Source organism: Dipodomys spectabilis, unplaced genomic scaffold (assembly GCF_019054845.1).
Source record: "Dipodomys spectabilis isolate Male_0828 unplaced genomic scaffold, ASM1905484v1 ptg000003l, whole genome shotgun sequence".
Taxonomy (NCBI): domain Eukaryota; kingdom Metazoa; phylum Chordata; class Mammalia; order Rodentia; family Heteromyidae; genus Dipodomys; species Dipodomys spectabilis.
Genome location: NW_024870680.1, coordinates 15,902,844 through 15,921,552, shown reverse-complemented (window position 1 = coordinate 15,921,552; position 18,709 = coordinate 15,902,844). Strand labels below are relative to the sequence as shown.

Genomic DNA, 18,709 nt, shown 5'->3' with positions numbered 1-18,709 from the left:
AGCGTGTGGAAAGATGTTCATTTACCTAATCATTTGGAAATGTGAATCAAAACCACAGCACGATAACAAGGTAAGGTATCACACCCATCACATTAGCTACCTTCAAAGAAACCTGAAAATAACAAGTGTGGCCAAACACATGGAGAAACCCTTGTATGTGTGATAGGAACACATGACCTGGTTGATGCCACATAGGACCATTTCACAAGACAATTTAAAATAATCTTGGTGTGGTGGTGTATAACTTTAACCAGTTCCAGCACAAAGGAGGAACCTGAATCAAAGGACAGTCTGGACTACAAGGCAAGACCCTGTCTCAGGGGCTGGGAAGGTGGCTCAGTGGTAGAGCGCTTGCCTTGCATGCATGAGGCCCTGGGTTCTATTCCCCAGCACCACATAAGCAAAAAGGAAAAAAGCCAGAAGTGGTGCTGTAGCTCAAGTGGTAGAGCGCTAGCCTTGAGCTGAAGAGCTGAGGGACAGTGCCCAGGCCCAGAGTTCTGGCCCATAACCGGACCCCCCCCCCAAAAAAACCAAAAAAACTCACCCTGTCTCAAAACAAACACAATGACCCTTCAAGTCCACTTATAGGTATATAACCTATATAATTACAAGCATGTAATTAAAAGTAGGGTCTTAAGATTTTTGTACAGGAGCATTACTCACAACAGCTAACCACAGGAGCAATCCAAGTGCCCACAGATGGGCAAATGGGTGAGCAAAAGTGGTAGATACACACAATGGAATATATATGGCCATTAAATAGAAAGTCCTGTCATATGCCATAACACAGATGAACCTTGAAGACATTATGCTCAGTGAACATAAAAGCCAGTCACAAAAAGACAAAAACTTCATGATTCCAATAATTTGAGGTGACTAGAGTGGCCAGGCTCCTAAGGACAGAAAGTGGAGGGAGGCTGCCAGCGGGTAGAAGAGGCTGCTGAACAATGGAGGTTCTGTTTAGGAGATGAAGAAAGCTCTGGAGCTTCAGTGCAAAGCAATGTGGATGCACGTAGCACCGCGGAACTGAACACTTAGATCGGTTGTTAAGGATAACAAACTTTATGTCACATATAGTTGACCGTGATTCAAATTTTTTTAACCAAAGAAGAGAAATGAAAACAAAATGAAGAAGGAATAGATGGATTAAATGTGACCAAATATTGTCAACTGTTGAAAACAGTGATGGGTAGATGGCAGGGATTTGTATCCTCTGGCATTGTTTTAAGTATACAAGAATAATACATTTTCATCTCCCTGACCTTGCCCTCTTTCCTGAAGCCCCACCCCTTCACATGGCTCCGAGCCCAGTATTTCCAAGGGGCCTTCCGTCTGCAAACATGTCTTCACCTGGGTTGTCTGCTAGCACAGTTTGGTTTCCACCCCTCCCTGTCACTGAAATGGTCTGGCACCCCCACAGGACCTACAAAGCCTCCATCTCCCACCTTAGCAGACCCCAGCAGTCTCTGCATCTTGTCTTCCCTTCAGCCTGGCTTTCCACCCTGGGTTTCCACTTCAGCCCCTCCATCTTCATGGTGGCACCCTCTCATTCCTCAGTACTCTTCCAAAGTGTGTAGGGTGGGGGACTTCGTCCTCAGTCTCGCCTCTTCTGTTGCCCTCCTCTCTCCCTAGAGAGGCCAAGACCACAGCTGAACAAACCCAGCCATGCTTGTTGATTCCCAAATATATTCCCCACCTGGTCCTCATGCTCAAAGGACAGCTTCACCTGTGTGTTTCACTTGACAGGTCCCAAATAAGCCCCTCAATTTCGGTCTCCATGTCCTCCTTCACCTACTAACCTTGACTTTCCATCCACCTTCACCCATCTCAGAAACATCTCTGCCATCCATCACCTAGTTTTTCAAACCAAACACCTGGAAATGGTCCTCCATTTTTTTTTTCTTCTTGCTCACCTCAGCCATTAGCATGTTCTCCTTTTTCTTTCCCAAACACTGCCAAAGCTTGTTCATTTCTTGGGAGGCTCCAATGGATCTGTCTATCTCCCCTTCCTCCCCCTGCCCCAATTCAGCCCCCTAACACAGGACAGCCAGAATCATCTTATGGACCATCCATCAGATTGTTACTTCTCTACCTAACCCTCTCCGTGTCTTCCTACAACTGTGTCCCATACAGCATTGTGTGCTCACATGTCACATCACCACAGCCATTATACAACATCATACTTGCAATGTCTGCTCAGGATGGTGTGCAGCACACATTTGTTTTCACATACTTGAGGTCACCCGGTATCATGCTATTGTTTGCACACTCATCCCTACTTATGTCATATCCTTTGGACACAGTCAAACAATTCAGTGTTTGGATGCATAAGCCACAAACTCATGCCCTCGCTGTCACATAGTTGGTATCACAGACTACCACACAGGTCACGTATTCCATGACTCACCTACTCTCCACACCAGCCTGTGGTCACAGCTACATACTGATAACACGCCTCGAAAGCTCAAGGTCACACCTGGTAGAACACCCACTGTCACACAATCATTGTCTCCGTGTCACCCTTGGCATCACCCAATGTCCCACAACACAACCCTTTGGGGGACAGTCACAGAACTGCTGTCCCATGTCAAGGCTGTTTCCTGTTGTGCTCAAAGTCTTCAGGCACCGCTTGTTCCTTCAAGGATTTCCTGTTGTCAGGGCCCAGTCTGAGACACAGCTTAATGCCCAGGAGCTGGCCAGCAGGAACCACGAGCCCCTCGGCCTTTCCTACAATTCTGGCTGGGCTCAGGGATTTTTCTATCCTCCCTAATTGTCCAAGCTTGTGCTAGCTCCACAGGGTAGGCTGAGGAGGTGACTTCTGGGCTTTGTCCCACAATTAGGGCACCCAGGCCTGTGTGTCCCAGGAGGCTCAAGACCTTCAAGGAGTTGTCTGACTAACTTTGGGCAACACCAGCAAAGCTGAAGCTCAAAGCCGCTGGAAGCCTGGGGAATGAGAATGAGACAGAGCATGACAAAGGGTTAGAGGGTTAGACATGTCCCAGCGGAAGCCTCTGCGGTCTGTGAAATATGAAGGAAGAGGAAGAAAAGGCATGGGGGGGGAAAGGGGAGGATGCACAGGGAGACAAAGAGAAGCAAAGTCTTAGAGGCCAGAACCTGGAGGAATCAGGACTGCCATGAAGATAGGAAGAGGAGAGTGCAGGAGGTCATCTTGGGGAAATTGAAGAAAACAGATTTCTTTCAGATTCAGGCTCCAAGCAGGGAACTAAGGACACGCCCCCTCCTTCCTGGCCTTGCTTGTGGTCCTACAGATTGTCCCCCAGTGACTGCCAAGGCCCCTCACCTCCTGCCCAGGTCAGTCTGCAGGAAGGACACAAGGAGGCCAGAGCACACGCTCCCCACACGGCCTGAGATAAATATTTCCCGGGAAACGGAACTTGTTCTCTCTGTGTTTACAGCCAAGGGCCAGGCAGGACGGGAGGGGGGAATGAGGACAGTGGGGGGGGGGGGGGGGCTAGGAGCCAGCCTCAAGCCTGCTGTGCAACTCTGAGCCAATCCCTGCCTCTCTCTGAGCAGCCCTCTAGGCTCTAGAAGAGACTGGGGATCATCATAGGCCCGGGTCTGCTCACAGCCTGGCCCAGTCTCAACTTGTGACTTCTCTGAGTTTAAATCCTAGGACTCCATGCCTCTCACTTCAGACCAGGCTTCTCTGATAACAGAATCTGTGAGGCCATCACTGTTTTGTTCTCAGTCAGTTCAAAGTAAGGACAGATGGGTAGGCAGACAGACAGATAGGTTGGAGTGGCAGCTAAGACAATCTCTCTGGCCCCATGTCCCTGTCTGCCCCAGGCCTGTGTAGCCTGACAGGTGGGCACAGCCAGATGGCAGGGCTTCAGGGTCCCCATGGATGCCAGATGCTGTAGCCAACTTGTTGGCAGCAGCTCCCTCAGGGGCCATGGGGGATCACTGAGGCCACTTGCTGCTGATGTGCGGAATCCAGGAGGAAGCAGGCACAGCTGGCAGTGAGGAGATTTTGCCCAAGAATGACAAACTGAAAAATGTCCCCTGCAGAGGCCCTTTCCAGCCCCACCGCAGAGCTCTCTGCCTGGGAACCTATGCCCAAGATCATGAAGCCATCTCCCACTGCCGACTTGCCCTTTCACAACAACCATACCTTCCACAACCCCTCCACCCCAGGCCTCTCCCTATCCCTTCCCCATGGCATGGACCACTTGATCACCATTGAGTCTCAGTCTGACTCTCAGACCAAGCCTTCTTCAGCTGCCTATGACAGTTTTTGGAGCCAAACTTTTCCCACAGAGCCAGCCTCCTGAAGCTCCCACTGGAATCTTTGTTCCAGACTCTTCTATCTGCTTGTTCCCATCCTGTGTTGGTTCTTGATATCTCAGCTGATCTGACAGGAGCCAATCACATGGACCCACCTGACTACCCAGCCAATCTCTGGCCTCACCTGTTGACAGTCCTGACTCCCTTCACCCTTCCCAGTCTCAAGTCAAGAAGTCTCCATGACTGCCTTCATGTGACAATGAAGTCCCTCCTTAGAACTCCAGCCCTGCTCAAAGCCAGTCACATTCATTCTTTACTACGTACTTACTGTATATCAGGCCTGTGTCAGGCCCCACATGGACCCAAGAGATGAAGGTGTTTGCAACCACTTGAGAAATGAGATATATAACAAGTTACCTAAAGGTACATTTGGAAACTTGGCACTGGTGAGCCAACCTGAGGTGAAAGGAGACATCTGAGAGGACTCCACAGAGGAGCTGACATTTAAAGAACAAGTCGAGAATAAAGGGAAAGTTGCTGCAGACAGACGAGTCCGTGTGGGCCAGGGAGGCCAGAAGAGCTCAGGAATGAGCATAGCAACACGACTGAAGCTATTCAGAAGCAAAGAATGGCTCTGAGGAGATCTAGCTTTGCCATGCTAAGGGGGTGTGGTCTTTATCCTAAGGGCAGCAATGGAGAAGCCAGTGCTGGGCCTGTATTTGGGATCTTGGTATGCATACACATGTCTGCCCAGATGGAGATGTCAGAACTCTATCCAGTCTCTGAGAGCCAGCACAGAGGAGGTATCCATTCAACGTGGATTGTCTCAGCCAACTTGTCAACTTGAATTGTTGACTTCCAGGGAGGAGAGAGAGAGAGGGGGGGGGGGGAAGCAGAGGCCCAGGATCCTGAGTGAGGATCCTGAGCTTAGCCAGAAGAGCCCCTCCTCCATCTGGCCAGGGGTCAGGGAGCCTTTCCAGGAGAGTGTACTGAATCCATGTCTGCTGAGTGAGGAGGGTGCTGGCAGTGCTGCTTCCCTGGCTGCCACTCAACCAGTGCCAGGAGAATGTGCCATGCCTGCTGAACCTCCACCAGCTTCAGTCCAGCTCTGTCACACACCCTGTCTCCTGAGGGTACAGCCTATTCCTGACTCCAGGTATTGCATGCTGTAAAGGAACACGGTAGGGGACAGCTCTCTCCGAGGGCCTGCTATGATCATACGCTCTGCCTTCTTGCTACAGCTCTGTATGCTAACACCTAACCCTAGTGATCCTGCCCAGTCACTATGGAGGTTTTCATCCCTGCTTGCAGGTGAGGAGCCTAAGGCTGAGGCTGGTTAATCCAATGGCCCAGTCACCTGTGGGGAAGTGAGAAGCTAGGATTTGAAGCCATGCCTCCCTGACCCATGGTCTCCGTACTCTAGGATTCAGACTCTCCTCAGAATCTATGTGACAGGAGGGTTGTCAGAAAGCTCCCCAGTTCCTCTCCTCTTTCCCTCCAGCTGCTCTTATTGTGAGCAATACCCAAAGGTCTCACTCCCTCTAATCCTATCCTCTCTGTTCTGAAGAAGGCCCCAAAGTAGCCCTTTTCTTTCTCAGAAGGTCTGAGCATGGGCCTGGGCACTTGGGGTGGGGTGGCTGACAGACCAGATACAGAGCAGGCCCCGCCAGGAGGCCAAGCACTGACCATTTTTGGAACTGGTTGGCAGGAGCACAGGGGAGGAAGGGAGGCAGGACAAAGCTGCAGTGCTTAGGGCATGAGAGCCTCAGAGGGAGAAGGCAGCAGGACCCAGACAAAGGAAAGTCAGATTGAGATTCCAGGGATGGGAACAGATCCCAGGAGGCCTGGTGAAGAGGTTGAGGTTGGTGGAGTGGGAAAGGGCCAGCGCTTGAACTTGCAGAGAGCAGGGCTAATGGACTAGACAGTGGGTCTCTGCACAGAAGTTGGGCTCTTTCCCCTTAGGAACCCAGCCCCCACTACCCAGAAGGGTCTCAACTTCTCCAAATACCCTTCCTTCCTGGCTTCCTGGGTGGGTGACAAATGCAGTCTTTCCTGGCGGGTGGCCGAGACTGCTGAGACACCACCGGCTCCCAGGAACACCATCTGTGCCTGCTCTGGGGGGAGCACCCACCCCCTGGGGAATGCCATGGCAATACATAAATTAATAATGACTTGCCAGGCCCTCCCCTCCCTCTCTTTTGGCTAGTACCCAGCCACAGAGCTGGGTCCCCCTAGGAATGACATTCTCAGCCCTGGCCCCATGCTGTAGGAAGGAGCCCATGCTGAGCCCCCATAAGGCCCAGGGTGACATCTCCTTCTGGTCTTACCCAAGGGCTGGGGCAGGGGTTGTGGAGGGAGGTAGCTGGACTCCTCTGCCAACTCCACCCTGATCCCCTTCCAGGCCCCTCTCTGGGCCTTAGCTTCCCTCGATGAAAAGTGATAGCAGCCCTGCCTCCTCGGGTGTGGTAAGAATTAGGGAGCGTGTGTCCAAAGCACCTGGCACTAAGCGGGGATGACACAAGAGGCTTCCTCCTCCTCTCAGCTGGCCTGGGGCACACAGGAAGACTCATGATGCACTGTACACATGTGCACATGCACGCACGCATGCACGCACACACACACACACACACACACACACACACACACACAACATTGTGCCAATCTCCAACATCCATAGCCCCACCTCATTTTTCTTTCTCATTGAACATGGAAGATTCCTTTGAGCCCCAAAGGAATGATCGGGGCTAGGGCTAGCACCCTCTCATCATTGGAACCTCAGGAATAATCAAAGCATGGTCCCCCAAGCTCAGGGAGTACGCAGATCATAAAGGGTGGGCCAGACATACGTAAGAGTTATAGAATGGAGAAAACAGGGTGCTTGTGGCACACACAGTAGGCAACAGATAGCAGTATGCCACAGCATCTGACTGCCAGGCAGGAGAGCTCAGAGGAGGGAGTGTGAGCCAGCTGGGTCTGGAGTGATGGAGAGGCAGGGAGGATGCCCGGAGGAGGGAGGCTAGAGTGGAGCCCAGAAGGAATTAGGAGGCTAAGATGGAGGGCAGGAGGAGGCCAGCAGCAGTGGTTTGGGGAGGCAGGAATGGATGGAGGGGATGATGGCCAGGCTAGAGCTTCAGAGGGGCTTCGGGAGGGTGGGTGGATGGGAGCATGGAGAATTTTTGATAACAAGTTCATGTTTGTGTGTTTGCAAGATCCTCCCGGCAGCCCCATGGAGGACAGGGACAAGTGGGAGCAGGCAGGCAGTGAGTGTCCAGGGAAGCTGATGGTGCGGCACTCATGGGCAGCAGGCCTGGGGAGGGGAGGAGCTCAGGGAGTGCTTTGGGCAGGAAACTGACAGGGAATTGTGGGTGAGGGTGAGGAGGCCAGGAGAGGAGTCTGAAATGGCTCCCAGGGGAGTTGGGTGCTGGGGGAGGGAGGGAACCCCGGGTGGGTATAGCAAGGAGAGGAGTTCTTGCTGGTAGGGTAAACCTAGGCTGGAGGGGGCGGGGCTGGGATGTGGCTCCAGCCTCCCAGTCCTCCCCCGGGTGAGGGCAGCACTCAAGCTCACCCTCATCCTGTGCCCACCACCCCCCCAAGCCCACCCACGCTTTCCCTCCACTGAGCTCTCACCTCCAGTCGGTCGTCTCTACTCCCTGGGGGTTCTGGCTCCTGTGCAAGGGGGTCCTGGCCGGCTGCAGAGACAAGAAGGCCAAGGGCTGAGGCCTGCCAGGCCTTCTCCCCTTCTCCCCAGCCTGCCCTCCCAGCAGCTCCCAGCAAGCTCACAGGTACCCTCCTCCTCCAGGAAGCCTTGCCTGGTTACACCCTTCTGTCTCTCTAGACTCCTTGCACCCTGTTTTCCAGAGGCATCTCTGGCTGTTCCATATTCTTTCTCTTGATTCCGACAGCTGACGTGAGTGCTTCCTGTCTGCCTAGCACTCCTAAGAAGTTGAAACAATTACATCTTTATCCCTTTGAGGCCCTCTGAACTTCTGCTTCTCTCCTGGGAACTCCAGCGGAGTTCAGTAATGGGATCTGGTCATGTCCACCTCGCATACCCAATGAGCCTCCGGAGGGCCCCTAGCCCAGGGGTGCTGCTAATCCCAAATGAACATGGGCTCATATGTGAGCCACCACCCCAGCCTGGCACCAAGTCCTCTGGGCACCAATTGGACCCTCACCCACATTTCCACAGCTTCTCAAGTGCTGGCAGGGGATGCTACCTAGGGCTTGGCAGACACACCAGGGGCCTGCTCATCCGCTCAGAAACCCACCACCCTGGCAGCTTCCAGAACCTGAGTTTCTCTGACAGCCACTGCACAAGAGCAGCTGCAAGCTCCTGCCCCTCCCTGCCCCCAGCCTCAAGCCTGCCCAGGCATCGGACAGGCGGTGGGATATTCTGAGCCTGGCTTGGTTCCCGTCAGCTGCTGGCCACCATGCCAGCCTGGCGCGAGTGCAGGGGCTGATTTGATTTGGCAGCTTAGGAAGCGTGTGGTGGGGACAGGGAGGGGAAGGAGGAGGGGGAGATGAGACGCCCATCCCCGCTAGGAAATAAACAGCCTGGGGCACTCAGAAAGGGCGAGGGCATGGTCCAGCCTGAGGGAAGAGGGCTTCGGACTGCCCCTATCTGGCATCGCGTATTCTCACCCAGCACTGGACACCTGCCCACAGCTGCTGGAAGGTCTGGCTCTCCTTGAGTGACCGCAGGGGTGACAGTAGCTGCACCTGGTGTGTGCGTGTTTGAACGGTGGTTGTCAGGGTGTCTGGGTGTCTCCCGTGTCCTGTGGGGGTCTCCATGCATGGGTGCATCTGCAGCTGGGTCTGAGTGTGATGGTGGCCAACGATGGTCACCAGCCAGAATGACTATGGCAGTGTGGTTGGACCTGTAGAGGAGCCTGACTGCAGCCGCGGGTGTGACAAGGTTACTCTTATGGCTCACTACTAGAGGGCCTGGCCTGCGCTGGCTCCGGACTATTCCTTCCCTCTGTGCGATGACCCCACTCACCCAGTGGTGTCCGGTAGAGGAAATGACGAAGGCTGAGATAAGTGCCTGACCCCAGGGCCAGCTGTTTTGTCCACAAACTGTGAGCCTTCTTGTCCCCATGGGGCCCCCTGTGCCCCACACACAGCCTCTTGTCCAGCTGCCTGGCAGGCCAACCGCCACCCCTTGCACCTGGGCACAATTCAATCCTGCCCCTTTCCCTTCGCTTTCTGGCTCCCTCCATTGACCTCCAGAGTGGGGACGTGGTCTGTGACTGGAGGTGGGGTCTCGGCTGTGCATTCCTGGCCCAACTCTGGCTACAGTGATCCTACCTGCTCCCCAGCACAGCTGGAGAAACCCAGCTCACACCCACCCCACAAGCCCTTGGAGTCTGCACTGCCTGTACCCCACAGTGTCCAGTAACAGAACTGCCACAGTGGCATCAGGATTCCCAGTGCTTCCCTGGGGGTCACACAGGAACCTAGTGCTGAGAGGACCAAGGCTGCGCCCCCCCCAGACACCAGGCAGGGAGGCCAAGGTTGGGTGGGGCCTGCTGTGGGGAACAGACAACATCTATCTCTGCCTGCCCATTGTCCCACGTCTGTCCCCTGGGGACCTCAGGGCTCTTCCCACCCAGCCACAGGAAACAGAGCCCCTCCTGAAGCCACTGCCCCACACCCCACAGAGGCTCGGAGGAGGAACTAAGGCTCACAAAACTCAGCTGTTACCCAAGGAGTTAGAGAGATGGAGTTGCTCTGTAGCGATCCTGAGTGGTTTCCTAGAGGAGGTGTATGGAGCTTCAGAGGACTGGAAATACACCAGGGTCCAGGGTGGCTTTTGATCTGTAGGTCAGGCTTTTACCTGAGATCTGTATGTACCCATGATGTGTATATAGGTTCATGGAAGTCTGAACTCCAGTCTGACTCCCAAAGGCAGAGTCTATGGAAGGTAGGGGTCAACAGTGAAGAAGAGGGAAAGGGATAAGTTCAAGGCTATGGGAAAGGGCTGGGAGAGAAGCACACCACATTCCAGGAGGTGCCTGTGGGCTCAGCTCCAAGGCAGACTTGACATGGTCAATTCTTAAAGCTTGCATACCTGAGGCCAAAGGCACAGAGCTCCTGTGGCTGGGGAGGAAGGGTCTGCCACTGAGCTCTGACAGTCTACTGTCCAACTTTAGACAGGACTGTCCCCTTTCTGAGCCATCTAAAAGAAATGGCTGGACTTGATGGTCTCCTCCAGCCCTTCCCAGTTTGTCTGTTGAAAGAGGTTTATACACCAATAGGGCCAAAGATGGAGTCTTAACAGGGATTAGGAGGGAGCTGGGGACAGGCAGGTGGGAAGGGACAGCAGGAGGATGAGGATGACAGAGTAGAAAGAAAAGTACCCCTGGGAGTGCACGCGTGGGCTGGGCAGCTGGGGAGGGTTCCCTGTCCTTAGGGTCAAGACAGGAGGTGGCAGACAATGGAGCCTTGTGGAACACACGGAGCAGCTGTCCCAGCCCCATCTGCTTTCCGGGCTGTGGGAGGAGAAAGACTGAAGGGGTGACAGACAGGCCTGCTGCCCTTTAACCTGGATTCTGCCTCGGCATCTATGGCCCAGGTGTCCCAGGTGAAGGGGAAGGGCAAGGGGAAGGGGAAGGCTGGGAGCCAGGAGGAGCACTTGGGGAACCAGGAAGACTTATTTCAGTCTAGCTTTGATCTGGGAGCCCCCAGGCTGAAAAAGCCTTTATGCTAAGCTTCTATAGGTTCAACCTTCTAGAAAAGGATTCTAAAAGGCTGAAGTCCTCCTTTGGGAAGGGTAGACAGGGGTTCCTGACAAGACTGTCTGATTACCTTGGCCTCTGCCTATGTCTGAGCCCTGGGTCCCAGGGCTTTATTGACAGGGGTTACTGTGCCTCCAGGCCTGTGTCCAGGAAGTGCTCATGTCCTGTTTTCCCCTCAGACTGCTGTCAGGGAAGTAGATGTGAGCAGGCCTCTCCTTCCTCTACTCTCCACTGGTCTGCCTGGAGATTTTGGGGGCAGGGAGTTAGGGTATATCTCCCTGCCAGAGTCTTAAATGGTTGGAGGATGGAGACAGGAGGAAGGGAAGGAATCCTGAGCCCATCCAGCTTACAGACTAGCAAATCTCTCATGTGCACATGTGCCAAGCCAGCCTGCACACGTGGCAGGTCAGAGCCTGCATGACCAGGCTGAAAGGGACTCCCATCCCCATTAAAGCCAGTGTGCTGGCTTCTTCTCCTCTTCTTCACTGAGGGTGGGAGGGGGCGCCTGACACCCCAGGCTATCTGTCTCTATTGCTTCTTGTTATGTCTTTAATAACTGAACATTGACATTAACAAGGCAGGTGGCTGCAGCTCTTCTCAGCAGCCCCATTTAGCATCATTGAATCATCAAATCCTAGAATCCTGGATGCACAGAATGTCCGCATCTTTAGCTCCAGGAGTCTCAGCATCTTAAAGTCACAGAATGTCAGCATCCCACAAGCCCACACCCGCCCAGCCCTGGCTGGTTGCTAAGAGTCATAGAAAGCTAGCATCATCCTGGTTCACAAGCCCCAAGCTGACAATCACAGATTCTCAAATCACACACCCCTTACAGCTATAGCTCACACTGCCCTTAGAGCTAGTGACCCTCAACTTCCTCCTTTCACAGGTGAAAGGGGGTCAAGCATTATCCAACCCCAAGATTGCAAAATCAGACCTCAGCATGTTGGTATTCTGGGAAATGTGCAACTTTTGCATTCTGAGATGCCCATGTTTGTGTTGGGTAGTGCTGTGTCTCAATTCTCTTATTTCCTCTTTGGGCTTTTTGACTTCTTCCCCTGTTGCCATCTCTACCCTTGGTTCCCCCAAATTTAAGCAACCATGGATGGGGGTACACATGATCAATTTTAGATTCCTTCGGGATGAGGGACACACAAAAAAAAGCAAAATGATTGCCCCTTCCCAGCCACCCACTGGAGGGGAGGGCAGGCTCCCAGATCAAGAAGGGCCTGGTCCTGCTCCATCAGAGCTAGTTTCAAGGTAGCCTGATCCAAAGTCCAGAAAAGCAGCTGAGGCTTGCAATTTACATGAGCAGGATCATAACGTTTAGCATTTTCATAAATTTTCATAAATCTACTCATTCTGGAAGGCACCCGTACATTTTTGGATTTGAATTTTATTAAGCATTACATTTCAGAGCTTGTTTTAACTTTTGAGTTCTGAATATTCTCTGCCCAGAGCAGATCCTGCTCTGGTTAAGGACTTAGTAGCCCTGAGCACAGCCCAGATATCCAAATCCCTGGCTAACCTCAAAGCTGGTGAGCTCTTGGGAGGCCTTACCAGGATCTTCCAATCCCCCCAGGAGCCAGATTCACTGTCTTCCCTCCTGACCTCAAACAGGTTGTATGGTGGCCAGAAGACACTCAAAGCAGCGCATTCTCCTCCCTTACCTCCACCTCTGCAGCTGATCAACTCCCTCCTCCATCTCCCAGCTGTCCCTCACCACGCATCCTTCAATCATTCCTTGTCCAGGCCTCATCAGCGCTCACCTCCACCCATGGTCCAGGGATCTCTCTCACAAACTCCTTTGAACTCCTCTCCCTTGGGCTGTTTCCCACTGGAAAGCATCCATAGTCCTTAACATGGCTTGTAAGTCTGGCACAGATTGGCCCATGACAACCATATCTCTCATCTCTTGATGTTTCTTGTCCTACCCCCTCAATCCCTCCCACTCAGCCACCCAGTGGTCCAGGATCCAGCTCCATGCATGAAACTGTGGGACCAATGAACATAAGTATTCTTCTTTCTATCTGCCACCAAGCTGCCTCAGTTACTATCTCCCCTTCACCCTTCCAGAACTTGCTCCTGATTCATCCTTTAGCTCTCAGATTCTCTGATCCTGAGGTTCCCAACGTGTCATTCCTTCCATTCTATGCTGAATGAGGGCCCGTGGATCTACGTCCACACCACACACTCTACCAGCATAGCCTCCATTGATGCCCCCTCCCCAGCCTGGCGCCTAGTTCTGAGCTTCCACCACACTGAAGCAGTGTTGCTTAGGGAAGATGTGGGGAGCTTGCTCATCTCTACCCACTCTTCCTATTGTACACAGTAAGTACGCACTAATGTCCATCTATGAAGGATATCTATGGTGGTCCATTGTATATGGCTTGGACAGGTGAGGCAAAAGTGCTCAGAGGTGATAAAGACCCCTATACTTGGCTGAAGGGCTGTTGGAAGAAGCAATGGGAACATCTTTATCTTTTCCTTCTTTTTTCTTGTGTGCCAGTACTGGAGCTTGAACTTAGGGCCTTGTGCTCTTACTTGGCTTTTCCTCCTCACATCTGGTGCTCTACCTCTTGAACCACCCCACCCTTTGTGAGTAGCATCTTCTGTTGTGTCAGTCCTAAGGCAACAACTAGATCCGGGCTTCAGAAAGTGTCCAGGCCAGCCCTAGGGCCACCAGAAAGAGCCATCAAAGTAAGAACAGAGTCTGCAGTGGGGGAGAGTCAATGCCCTCTGATCTCACTGAAGCAGCCACTGGAGGGACTGGCCATGCATCCAGGGAGGGCTTCCTAGAGGAAGATCTACTTCTTAGGAGCAAGGAAGAAAGTAGAAATGAGTCCAATTGGAGAAAGTGATGTGGAACAATGACGTAGAGGGAAAAGCTCTGTCTCCTCTTGTCCTTTACCTCTAGGAGGTCTAGGTCAGGTAGGTTGGGGCGAGTTAAGAGGAGCCTATCAGGCAAAGAGGAATGGAGGCTATATCAAGGCAGACACCCTGGCCAGGGCGGGTTTGCTTGTCGGACTGGCAGGGAGCAGCTCCCCAGCTGTGGCTGGGAAGTGTTTCCTGTCTCTTTGCCAGGGGGGTCATTAATAATCATTTACCCGCCACAGGCAGCACAGAGGCCAGCCAGAGAGCAGCATGGTGCTGGAGCCAGAGCTCAGCCTGGCAGCCAGGAGAGATGGACAACAGTACTGGCTCCACTACCTTGCTGTGTGACCTGGACCAGCCACCTAACTTCTCTTGGCTTCTGGGAATGTTGGTTAGAGGAGGATCTGATGAGAATGCGTCTTAGGTCCCCATCAATTTCTCTAGATGGCACTTGAGCTGCCAACCCTCTAAAGCAGTTATAAACATCAGATGACCATGCCAGGCCAACTTCAGAACACAGGGATGGGGCGAGGCAGGGCCAGATCCGGTCTCTGCAGAGCTCCTATTCTGGTAGGAGCCAGATGACCCCAATGGAGTACAGACATGAAACCCAGTAGAATTGTGTGCAGTTTATGCTAGGGGAAGTACTGAGGGAGCAGCCAGCTGCCTCAGGATGCCCATGAGAGAGCACAGGAGATCAACTTGGTCACCACAATGACCCCCAGCACGTAAATCATTCCTGGAGCAAGGGCTCTGTAGCAGCTCTTAGACCTTGGAAATTAGAAAGAATATCCAAAGAGGAAGAAGAGGGCAACAATGGTGACGATTCTGCCCAAAGACCATGGGATGGGGAAAAAAAATGACTTGACAGTCTGAGAAGGCTGAAATCCAGGGATGGTCAGCCAAAGCCAGACAATGCTGACGGCTCCAAGGTCCCGTCTCCAGTTGCTCAGGTAGCTCTTACCTCCCCAGGCTGTATTTGCCTGTGTAATCTACATTCCCTCCAAGGCTCAGCCCAAGCCCACTCATTTCCAACAACCTTCTGGAAAACCGTACTGACGCCTTCACTGACTGCATCCATGCCTCCAACTTTGAGTTCTGGGCTTTTATGCTCTCAAACAATTGCCCAGAGCCTGTCAGGGTTTTCCCACAACTTTCTCTGGACAGTATGACCTAGGGACACCTGATGTCTCCACCTACTTGACTACAGGCTCCCCAAAAATAACCAGACCCCCCCACCCTTTCATAGAAGGGTCTCTGCCAAGACAAGGACTATTTCTCCTCCTTTATTTTTATTTTTTATTTGTGTGCCCATCCTGGGGCTTAAACTTAGGACCTGAGCCCTGTCCCTGAGCTTCTCTGCTCAAGGCTAGTGCTCTACAACTTGAGCCACAACTTTTTTGGTAATTAATTGGAGGTAAGTGTCTCATGAGCTTTCCTGCCTCAGCTGACTTCAAATTGTGATCCTCCAATCTCAGCCTCCTGAGTAGCTAGGATTACAGATGTGAGCCATCAGCTCCCAGCTCCCCTCTTTTTATGTAGGGTCAACCATAGTTGCTCTAGACTGAGATCTTCTTGGTGGTTCCTCAGCCCAAGGACACGGAGAAGGGAAGAGGAGAGAGGAGCTTGAAGGAGGGGATACTTGGCTGCTAAGCACCCTAAAATAATTTAAGCCAGAAAGGCAGTGAGCTCCCCATGGGATAAAAAGCACGTGGTTGGCAGATTTACTCAACTCCAATCCCAGCACAACTCTGGCACTGGTGCCTCCTAGGACACCACTGGCTATGGGGCCTCATGTCCCACACCCAGCCCTGCCCTCCTGCGGAACACAGGGAGTGGGTAGTAAACACAGTGACCTTGCTGACACGTGCATCCTCTCCCCACCCCTTCCAAGCCCTGGGCCCAAATATGGGACAAGTTAAGAGGAAAAGAACAAAGGTTCCTGGACCACGCCATTGCCTGCCGCCCGCCTGTCCAGCGACTGTTCAGCCGGAAACCCAAGACAAAGGCTTTGGTCAAAGTGAAGAGGATGAAGGGCAAAGGGTAGGGCAGCCAGGGGTTGGGGGGGGGGGGCAGCCAAAGGTATCTCTAGGGACCTGATTGGGAGGGAAGCAAGGACACGTCACTCCACAAACATTTATGAGGCACCTGCTGTGTATTCTGCACACAGGCAAACATAACATGCCTTATGCACATACTCTCTCTTACCCACTACAGCACGTTCTACATTCCCACCCCTGCACGCCCCTTTGGCTCACTGGACATGCCTCACACATTCCTTATCACACACCCTGACAGCTCACAGGGAGAAAAGATCACAGAATCTACCCCTCCCACTGAAAAATCACACGGCTTCCACACCCACACTCCACATTCACACTCGACCTCATCCTCACCTCCTTAACCAGAGACACATGCATTCAATTAACTTCAACACACACACACACACACCACCCAGACATGGAGACACCCTGCATAAATAATGGACACATCTAATATCACATGTTTGTGTGCACACTGAACCCCTTAGCACAGATGACCCTGCCCTTACACCCTCCCCTCCTACCCTTCCTAACACCTGCTGAACTGCACCCCTCAGCCCTGGTGACACCCTTTCCTGTCCAGAGTCACTACCCAGACACATGATAAACACCAACACAAAGACCCTAAAATATTCCCAAGCCAACCCAGGACTGCAAGCCGTCCAGTAGGCCGTAAACACACCTGGACATACACAAACCCCACCTTCTCTCTGACAAAACAGCTAATAAAACCTGTACCAGGCCCTATCAGGTTTCTCTTCCTGGCTACACACAGCAACCAATAACATATACATCCACACATATAATTCTTTCCCATACAGCCCTTATAACAACTCCATCCTGTAATGATAGATATGAAATCTCTCTCTCTCTCCTCTCTCTCTCCCTCTCTCTCTCTCTCTCTCTCTCTCTCTCTCTCTCTCTCTCTCACACACACACACACACACACACACACACACACACACACTTCAATCATATACCCAGTTGCAACTCCACAAGTGCCTCCCTAGGCCACACACAGCATGCAACACCATAGACTCACAATCTCCATACCTACTATAACCCCCCCCCACCATGAACAATCCCATTCATGATGATATGGTCATTTATGGTACATATACATGTAACACATACTCAATACATGCAAATAAACTCATACTCAGACAAATACACATAGCCCAGACTTACTGGCCCTAGACAGAACCCACAAGAGGTGACAGACACCTGTCCCCCCAATTCCCAAATTCCAACCACCTCAATCACTACTGGGAAAGCAGGGATGAAGGGGTTCAAGTTACAGCTACCATTTCATATCACATGATGCCCACCCACTGGTACCCTGGGTACCAGCCAAGGTAGCCCACTCCATGTTTAGGCTCTTGGAACTGAGCCCATACCATGCCATGCCTAAAAATCATGGAAAGGGGTAGAGTCCTGGGAACACTAGCCATGGCCTTTGAGCCTGTCCCTTCCTCATCCTGAAGCAGAGGCAGATATAAAGGTAAGGATGACCATAGAGAGAGACCACAGAAAAGAGATAGAGAGCTGGAGAAACTGGAGCAATGAACAGACAGAGGTGAGCAACACAGGGCCACACAAAAGAGACCACAAAAAGGAGAGAAGTAGGGGACAGAGAGTAAACCCAAGAGTTGGAGGAAAAACCCAGAGAATAAAGTGGGACTGCCACACCCAAAAAGAAATAAGAGGAGTGGGCGACCAGGAGAAAAAGACTAGGGTGTCTCCTTTCCAGGAGAGAGGGAAGGGAGCTGGACAAGGGTCTTGTAGAGGAGGAAGAAGTTGGGCAGGAGAAGGGGTATGGACCTTTGGGTAGGTGGGAACTGAGTGAAGTCTAGGTAGTTGCGTGGGAACCTGCATGAGGGCACAGAGGAGGCTGTGGAAGGAAGGTTCTGGGTCTTGGGATGAAGCCCTAACCGAAGTGTGGTGCAAAAGGTCAGGGAGTGCCTAGGGTCTGACACCAAGTTTGGGAAACTGAGCTGGGAGGAAGGGGTCCCAGGCTTGAACAGAGCTCTCGGTGTGGATTCGGAGTTTAGAGCTTGGGATGCAGACAGGATTCCGAGTCGAGGGTGGCATTTGGGCTGCGATCTGGAGGTTCAAGGACTCCTTCCGGGAATGGGAAGCAGTCCCAGTGCAAGAGTAGGGTCTAGAACTAGGGGAGAGGGGGGGGAGGGTCCATCCCTGAAGACGATGCAAGGGGTTCAGGGGAGGGAGGCTCACGAAGCCCAGCGGCTGCGTGCTGCGCAGAGGTCTTGGCCCTAGCTGAATGCCCGCTCCGGATGCCCCGTTCTCCCGGTGCCCTGAAGGCGGGGGGTGGGGGGGTAGGGGTACAGGGGTGGCGTGGGGGGGTCTCCTACCTGCAGGTTGTCGGTGCATGGCTGCGGCGGCGGCGGCTCGTCGGGTTTGAGGAAGACCTGCTGGCCCCGCCTGAGGAATTGGACAACAGCGATGAGGATGTGGTGCAGGACCAAGACCATGCTCGCAGACGCCCGCCCGCCTGTCCGCCGGCCCGGGCCGCTGCGCTCGCTCGCTCGGTCAGCGCGTCCGCAACAGCTTCGGCGGCGGGTCCGCCGGAGAGTCCGCCCCGGCCCCGCCCCCAGCCGCCAGGCCCCGCCCCGCGCACCCCGGCCCCGCCCCTGGCCACCCGGGCTCCGCCCACTCCCTCGACTCCAGGGTCGGCACCTCGCAGCTGTCAGATCTTCGGACCCCACCAGACACCCCCCCCCCCCACACACACACCGGCCCACTCTCCCCTCCCAGGACAATTCCATCTTCCAGCCTGTCCGCTGTGAGGGT

At 53.1% G+C, this 18,709-nt stretch overlaps 1 protein-coding gene across 2 annotated transcripts in view; it reads right to left on the bottom strand.

Moving 5' to 3' along the window:
- The window catches only part of Pde2a (phosphodiesterase 2A), a 62,053-nt gene extending 43,605 nt beyond the window's left edge, over positions 1–18,448 (bottom strand). Inside the window, exons 1-2 of one of the 2 annotated variants that reach the window (XM_042688647.1) lie at positions 18,271–18,380; positions 7,873–7,934 (exon numbers count right to left, since the gene is read on the bottom strand). In XM_042688647.1, the coding sequence (XP_042544581.1) occupies positions 7,873–7,934; positions 18,271–18,289 (81 nt within the window). In that variant the 5' untranslated portion in view covers positions 18,290–18,380. Of the gene's footprint in view, positions 1–7,872; positions 7,935–18,270 lie in introns of both variants that reach the window. The other variant, XM_042688638.1, reaches the window with a different exon arrangement.
- Positions 18,449–18,709: the final 261 nt, after the last annotated feature.